Genomic DNA, 8240 nt, shown 5'->3' with positions numbered 1-8240 from the left:
TGCCTTACAGGGCCTTATAAATCAGTGTTTCAACTAGGTATGGATATGACTTTCGTAGCAGGATGTTCTTTGAAAGCAAAACCGGCCCTGCCTGTGACTATGCCAGGCCTACCAATGTACCCAGTGAGAAGTGGATTTTTCTGTAGCCTGAGCAAATGCGGAAAGAAAGGAGTGTGTTTTCAATTAATAAGCGCCATGTCAAATTGATTCCCGAGTACTTTCTATCAGCATTTTGACTGCTCGTTCTGTACCTTTGTTACAAAATTCTGTAACCTTTCTTTCTTTAATTCACCCCGATTTACTCATTTCAAAATATTCAGCTCAGGTAATTAGACAAGAAAGGACTGTCACCATCTTTGGATATAATGGTACCAAGACAAGTAAACAGCCTGTCAACTTGAAGCAAAGGCGGCCTGTCGTTTGACAGGACTGAAGGAACACAGTCTCAGAAATGGCAAGCGAAGAACATCGTTATTATGCCCAATTTCCGACATCAGCTGCTCTTTGCACCTGCGAATATGTGACACACGAATGTAAGTCGGACTTGCCTCAGCCGCGATGCAGGTGAACGGTACCTCCTTGTCGCCCCACCCCGCCCCAAAGCGGGCACTGTACCGGTCCGTAGGGCGGTCAGGGGTTAATTAACCCCTCTTGCTAATCGCGGCTGTCCGCCGCTCCCCTCCCCCAGCGGGACCGGCTGCACGGGCCTCGCCGCGGGGCGCGGTGCATGGCGGCGGCGGGACGCGCGGTGGCGCCTGCTGAGCGCTGCGGCAGGCTCCGCGCACCGGCGGCACCGCTGCGGAAAACCCGCACCCGGGGGTAGGGGAGGAAAACGCAAAACGTCCCCGACCGCGGAGCCGTTAAGGGAAGGACAAAGCGTTTTGGGCAAAGAACGAGGCTTCGCAAGGTCGCTCATCCGTCGCCTGACGGGGCTCTTACAAGATCCCCGTTTATCACCCGCTGGGCGAGATCCCGCCCTGGCGGGAATGCCCAGTGGCCCTCGGCGAAGTGTCCCCGTCCGCCCGAGGGGTGGGGTGGGGGTGGCAGCCCGCATTTACGGCCCGGTGCCGCGGGGCGCGCGCGTGTGTGTGCGCGCTTCTGAAGGCTCAGGCACAGGCGCCTATTGGTATCTCCTCTCCGGCATCCTCCCTTCCCTCCCCCTCCCCCCCTCCTCCCTCCCCTGCTTGCCTTTTTTTTTTTTTTTTTGATTTCAGGCTCATTTTGTAGAGTTTCTGCCCCTCTCTGCGTCAGCCTCACGTCACTTTGCCGGCAGCTCCCCGGCTTGGGCTGGAGCAGGAGCCGGAGCTGCTTTATTATCAGCTGGAGGGAGGAGGAGACGGTGCGTAAAGCAGCGAGCGCGGCGCCCCGAGCCCCGCTGCCGCTGCCGCGGGCTGCGCCTCCCTTCCCGGCCGCCCGCCCTCCCTCCGGCGGGCAGCGGCCGCTCGGGCCCCCGCAGGTAGGAGCGCAGCCTCCGCCACCTGCCCCCGCGGCTCCGCGCGTTTTGCAGCATCATCGGGAGCCGCCGCGGGGGCAGGAGGCGCCGCTGCCGGGCCGGGGGCAGGTGCCGCGCCGCGCCGGGGCCCCGCTCGCCCCTCTCCGCCCCGGTCCCGCCGGCTCTGGCTCCGGCTCCCGCCGCGCCGCGGAGCACCCGTGGCGGGCAGCGCCGCGGGGCGTCGGTGGCTGCGGCTGCGGCGCGCCCATGTGAGCCCCGACTGCGGGGTGCCCGCCCGCGGCGCGGAAGGCTGCGCACCCTCCGGGCGTGCGCCCCGCCGGCAGCGGCCGGAGCAGGCGGAGGCCGTCGGGACAGCGCTGGAGTGAGCGGGGCCGGCATGGTGTCCGGGCGGCGGAGGCCGGGGCTCGGCCTGGCGCGGCTGTGGGGCTTGTGCTGCCTGGCGCTGGGCTGCTGGCGGGGCGCGCTGGGCTGCCCCGCGTCCTGCCGCTGCAGCTCCTGGCGGATCTGGTGCGCGGACCCGGCGTCGGACATCTCCTCCTTCCCCGTGCCGCAGCGGAGCGCCGAGGGCGACAATGTCACCGAGATGTGAGTACGGCCCGGGCCCAGCCCGGGCGCGGGGGTGGCGGGACGGAGCAGCAGGGGGACGGGGCGGGAGGGGGGCGGCGGGCGGCGGGGAACTCCCCCGCGCCGAAATGCACCGGCTCCGCGGGCAGATGCGGTGGTCGGACGCGTAGAAGCCCGGTGTGATTTACTTCGGACGCGACTTCCCAGAGGTGCCGCTGCGAGCCCATTTGGATGATGAATCCTAATGGCCCGCGATGCGGTTCCCGGGAGCGGGGCGGGCGGCGCGGCGGGAGGAGCGCCCGGGGCCACCGCTGGCCGCAGCGGGACCGGGACTGGGACAGGGACCGGGGGCGGCGGGCGGGGGCCGCCTACAGCCCCGGCCCCGGGCCCTGCCGCGGGGCGCCCACCGCCCACACCTCACCCCTGCGGCGGCGGCAGGTTTGGAAGGTGTAGGGGGATTTTATTCTGTTTAATTTTTTACTTTCGCTCTGTTTATTTCTGCGAACTGAGAGTTTTGGTGGGAGGCTTCTCCCCCTCCCCCCGATCTCTCCAGTACTCTTTTTTTCCTATTAAAAAAAAAACAAGAAGGAAGGGGCGGGGTGGGGGTGGGGGGGTGGGGGATAGGGGGAAGGAGGGGGTGCGGCAGATTCTGGTGAAAGGGAGAGCAAACTGTCTTCCCTGCCCTGGCCGTAGGCGTGCGAGCCTGCGTTGCCCTTCTTCAGTAAGGTGGCTGGAAGGAGAAAATACTAAGCCTGTAGAGGAATGAGCAAGTGCTAGAGGATTAGGAAACCCTCATTAATAGTGAGGAATGTGCAAAAAGTTGGGTTTTTTTCTCTCTTACTCATGTGTTGCTGCCATCCTTGCTTGCCTACAGATGACACTTGGTGAGGGAGTTCTGTAGCTTTTTGTGTTTAATCCTGCATTGTTTCGCAGCTCTGTGCTTGGTGGTGTCTACCTACACTGCCTGAGCAAAGCTGCAAAGGCTCTTGCTGAGCAAAAAATTTTGGATACTGGACATGTTGACGATAGATCTGGGGAAAAAAAACACCTTCTCAAGCTGTTTTGTCCATTCCATATTTCTCAGTCTCCATTGTTTCTGGATTGTTTTCCATGGCATTTAATGTAAAAGACACCAGAGTATTTTTTCCAAAATCTATACAGATTTTTCACTATTTGCATTTTCCATCCTTCTTCTCTTTTTCAGTGTCCTTTAGAAACAATATAAAAATACTGTGTAATACTGTGTGATTTCAAATGGAATTCTAGCTTTTGGGCTACCTTTCTGCAGTTTGCTGAAGTCAGTTTGCTGCATTTCTGTGCGTGTGTTTGGGGAAAAAGCTGGAGATATTAATTTCTACTGCTCATATATGGCCTACCTTTGGTAGATTTTTAGGACCTATGGTAAAGAAACAGTCTCTTGAGTTGTTACAGCAGTTATTGTTTCAGATGTTTGTTTAGTATTCTGTGGATTGCTTCATTAAAAAAAAACAACCTGCTTTGATCTATGCATCTCTGCTTACTTTCATGGCTTTGCTAGCCTTATCCGGTGCTTTCAATTTGGAGGTAACAGAGCAATTTCCCCCTAGAATTAAAACTCAGTTTAAATGGCCAGGGGAGAAAATAGATATGTAAATATGTATTCCGGCCATGATCAACTTAAAACATGTTTAGTCATTTTTCGCTGATGTTTTTGGTTTTAATTTTCCTGTGTCTTTTGAGCATCACTGTCTTTACAGTTCTTTTCAGATTTTACTGTATCATTGTGTGACATTGCATGTTGTTGTGTTCGGTGATCTCAAAATAATTTTGAGTCATGGATTTCTCAGGAGATGCTGTTGCACATTTTTAAGATGTTCTTTTCAAGTGTACTTTTAACAAAAAACACAGAAGCCCTTTGATTAGTTTATAGGCACAAATTAAAAATTGTACTGCAGTAGCTGTCATGTATTTATTGTGGGAGCTCGGTAAACAGTAAAATATGTAGGGAAGCGTTCTAACATGGTAGATAGAAATTGTGGAAACACTTTTTAGTGCTGCACATCTTGCTTTATTCTAGCTAAGAAACAGGTTTAAAAGGAAGGGCCATTGCATTTTACTTGGGAAGCTTCAGGTCTGATTTTTCTTATATGTGCTCTACAGATAGAGGAGCACAATTTTATTGGTCTCTGGCAGAATTACTCTTGGTATAAATAAGAGTGGGAAAAGCACAAGACGATTAATTTCTAGTGATTTATTCCCATGTATTTCCTGAGTGTCTGTTGAAGCCAGACCTTCGTTGTTGCTTATGTCCTTTTCTTGACAGGAGTGGATCCCGCAGTCCTGGGCAAAACATCCACAGGTGCCTGGGGCACGTGGGCTGAGTAAAGATCCTCACCTGAGCCACATGCACTGGGGGTTGTTGAGATTAACTGCATGGCTAGGGTGGGCATGTGAAACCTGTGGTGATGCAGGGGCTGGCAGCAGGCCAGGTAGATGGCACCCGGCAGGCAGGATGTGAGTGGGCAGCAAGGGTTTCCCCTTGGCTCTGAAAAGTGGGAGAGAAAGTCAGGGTGGTGCTGGTAGAAATAATGGACCTGCGGTCCCACATGCTGGGCAGCCTCCACTACCTGATGCTTCAGCTCTGTTTTGGCCCATCGGTAAAACGCAGTTTAGAGCTTAAGAAGCACTCTCCTCCCAGTCCAGCTATTTCTTGATTGCTGGTTGGATCCCCCATCCAAATCTACTGAGAGCAGTAGAAAGATACCTAGAACACTTTGTATCAGCCCTGTGAGGGCCAGCTGCTGAAACTTGGTGTGGCAGGGCATATGAGTATTTGTGTCTTGTGTTCTTCTTAGTCACCTTCCTCACTCTTTCCCTTCCTAGTTGTTTTTGCATCATTTTCTATGAAGGTGAATAAAAAGCAGCTCTGCCTCTAACAAGATTTTAGATTTGTCCCAGTTGGCTAGAGTGCTGACATGGGCTGGTCTTTATGTGGAAAGCGTGTGCCAGTGCTAAAATTGCTTATCCTGACAGAGCTTAACTGTAATAATTGCTTGGTAGTTTTGATATTATTAGAGATAAATTGGACTCTAGAGTGAGATCCTTCGTTAAAATCGTATGAGTCATTAAAGCTCACATTAAAAGCCAAGGACCAAGAGTGGTGAGAGCAAAACGACTGTGTAAGTGTTATTCAATCCATGCATTGTAGGCAAAATAGCAGATAAATAGTCCTTGGTGAAATCACTTGAGCAAAAGTATAGGTAGGGTAGTAAATGAGTAATTTTTAAAGTGTTCAGGGCTCCTTATAAAGGGACTGGTCTAATATTTCCTTGTTAAGTAAAATGTATTGTCAGTATATCTTAGTGTATATGACTCTTCAAAGACTTTGATTTTGACGTGTCTTCTTGCAATGCAAGTATATTCCTGGCCTAGTTTCACAGTTCTGATATCAAGTCATTAATATGTTTACTTACGATTATTCAGGTGAATGGGGTTTGGAATTAATTGCTCTAATTCAGGCAGAACTGCTTGTCTGAAATATAGTAGGTGACTTCTAAGCTTTTGCCTATTAAAGGAGAGGTGATTGTGTATTGCGAACATTTCAAAACCACAAAATAGATGTCTAATGCAGTTATATAAAGCACTCTAGAATTGTTAATAAATAAGACAGGGTAAGTAATTTATAGAGTAAATTATTTAACAAGTCATGTGAGCTTGTGCTAAAAAAAAAAGGCATGTTTAAATGCATGCAAAGCTCAGAGCTGTTGGTATTTTGGGTCTCTTTCATTTTAGATTCCTAGGCTGCTGCAGATTTAACATAGTATAAAATGCTCTACAAGGCTCTTCAACCCCCACCTCTTTCTTCTTCAAAGCAACTTTTCGCTGTGCAGCATTGCATGGCTTGACTGGATTGGAAAGTTATTTCTGGTGACTTGGAATTTTATAATAAAACATGAGGCATCAGGCAACAAATCACTAAAGGGGTTTTGGACAGTGGTGATATAATAGCTGCTTTTAGAAATTTGTCTTTTTTTTTTTTTAATCTTTATTTCAAAATCCATGTAATTGGTTAAGGTGAGTTGAAAGTAAGCATTGTGAAAACCAGTTTTGTAATTTCTAGGTTCTAAAAATACTCAAAACATCCCAAAGCATTGGCTTTTGTGTATACTGGGATTATTTTTTTGCTCCCAGGAAACCTTTTGTATGGCTTATTTTAGTCCTTGTCTTTCCTGTTGATGAGGACTGATGGGTCTCCTTGGGGTCTTCACTGGGGCTGCCTTATCCAGGCTGATGCCAAAAGCTCATGCTGGAGGAGGGCAGCATCCTTCAGGAGGCACTCAGCATTGGGCAGCATTGGGCTGGCAGAATACTGCCTCTTCTTCTACATCTTTGGTCACTCAAGAGTTTTGAATGTGGTTTGGGATTTATATCCTAAAATGAAAGTTATTTATATGAATTTAAGGTTTTGGTCTTGAATATGTTGTTTTCAAGAATCTTCCATTTTTTTCCATACTGATGAGAAAAGAGAGGGCCAGCACTACAGCCTGTGATATCTTTAGGATGGCATTTTCCAGATTTCTCAGGTTCTATTTTTTCTTTTATTATTTTTATGCCGACAGTGTAAGGGAGTAAGTAGCTTAGCAAGATTCTCGATCCCAAATTGTAAAGCAGAAACTTCAACATAACTAAACAAGGGCCTTATTTCTCCATATTGGATTTAATTTTAAAGTAAGAAGGACCCTTGACACAATCCCCCCCACCCTGTTTTGTTTTTCTGGGTTTTTTTTGTTGTTTTTTTTTTTTTATTTATTGCAGCTCTCTCTCTCCTGTGTTTGTCATCCGTCACTGCATGAATGTCTTAACACTATGTCAATGAAGGTGGTCATCCAAATTTTTTTGCCCAGGCTGGATAAGTGTATCTAGTAATGAAGAGTAACAAGAGATGAAAAGCAGAGCAGAGAACTCAAATCTTCTTAATGCTTTCTTGATGTTAGATGTAAATTTATCTTGTTACATCTGAAAAAACTCTTTTTGAAAACTGTCTTATAAAAAGTGAATCACTGATTGTATAAATCCATTAACTTACATGCATTTCAAACAGAGAAATAAATTCACAGTGGTTTGAAAGCCTATACTGCCTGGGATGTGAATGCTCTGTTACTGGCTGCTCTTTCTGTTTGCCAAGGTCTCTCCATCCAGGTGTATGTAGGCACACAGCTGCTATTAAAACCACATAGAATTGGGATGCACCTTAATTCCTGTTCAGTTGTGAGCCTGTATTTTCAGAGACTGCAAAAAGCAAACTAAACTACCCCCCTCCTGAAATATGCATACGGAGATCCTGTTTCTCACATATCTACTATTAACCATAACGTTGCACAATCATAATGGGAAAGGAGCCATGCCATGGAAATTCTGTAGTGAATATGCAATATTCTTTTTTATTTTCTGGAAGAAAATGACCTGCATTGAGTGTTGCTCATCAACAGAAGTTATAGCTGAAAGTTAAATGTATTTAATACAGATTCAGCTATTCCTGTTTCTGGCTTGTGTTGTCATCGGTAGGATACATTTGTGAAGATCAGATTTCAGATCAATATTCTTTTGTTATTAGACCAGGCCTGAAGAAGTGCTATTTTTTTGCAGAAGTGAGAGAAAGTGGAACAAGGTAGGCCAAAGGCCCAAGGCATTTTCAGAGATTGTAATCTCTGAGTGGTGTGACTTGAACCAGCCTTTTGCTAAGCCTGGTCCTGATCCAGCAAGGTACTTAGATGCCTTTTATTTCACGGGGAAGCTGAGGCTGAGCTTCTGGCCTTGTTAAAGTCAGTGACAAAACTGGATGCAATTAGCATTCCACCAGGGTAGAGTAGTTTAGAGGAAATATGGGAAGGATGAAAAGAACTTTGATTCAAAGCATTTTCCTGCCTAAGAAGAGAAGGGGCCTGTTGCTCCATCATTTGATATGTTTTTGAGTTGTGGCTTTTCTTGGATCTCAAGTGTTTTCCTACTGTGTGAAGACTAAATACGTTGAGGACAAGAGGAAGTTGAGATTGAGTATTTTAGAGTGGTCTTTTGTAAAGTTTCAGGTAATTCTGTATTGAAATGAACCTGCACTTCCATGTGCAAAACAGTAGCAGCTGCCGTCACTACAGAAGCTTGTGTCTATTTCACTGTATACAGTTGTCTAATGTAGAAGAAGGGCAATACATTAATCAAGGTTAGTCCATTGCTGAAACAGAAAAGC

At 47.9% G+C, this 8240-nt stretch overlaps 1 protein-coding gene across 1 annotated transcript in view; it reads left to right on the top strand.

Moving 5' to 3' along the window:
* The first annotated feature begins 1260 nt into the window (after positions 1-1260).
* Positions 1261-8240, top strand: part of NTRK2 (neurotrophic receptor tyrosine kinase 2) — a 208486-nt gene continuing 201506 nt past the window's right edge. Inside the window, exon 1 of the mRNA XM_037374196.1 lies at positions 1261-2038. Within this exon, the coding sequence (XP_037230093.1) occupies positions 1830-2038 (209 nt within the window). The 5' untranslated portion in view covers positions 1261-1829. The remainder of the gene's footprint in view (positions 2039-8240) is intronic.

This window comes from Falco rusticolus, chromosome Z, assembly GCF_015220075.1.
Source record: "Falco rusticolus isolate bFalRus1 chromosome Z, bFalRus1.pri, whole genome shotgun sequence".
NCBI classification, from domain to species: domain Eukaryota; kingdom Metazoa; phylum Chordata; class Aves; order Falconiformes; family Falconidae; genus Falco; species Falco rusticolus.
This window is presented reverse-complemented; position numbering and strand designations above follow the sequence as displayed.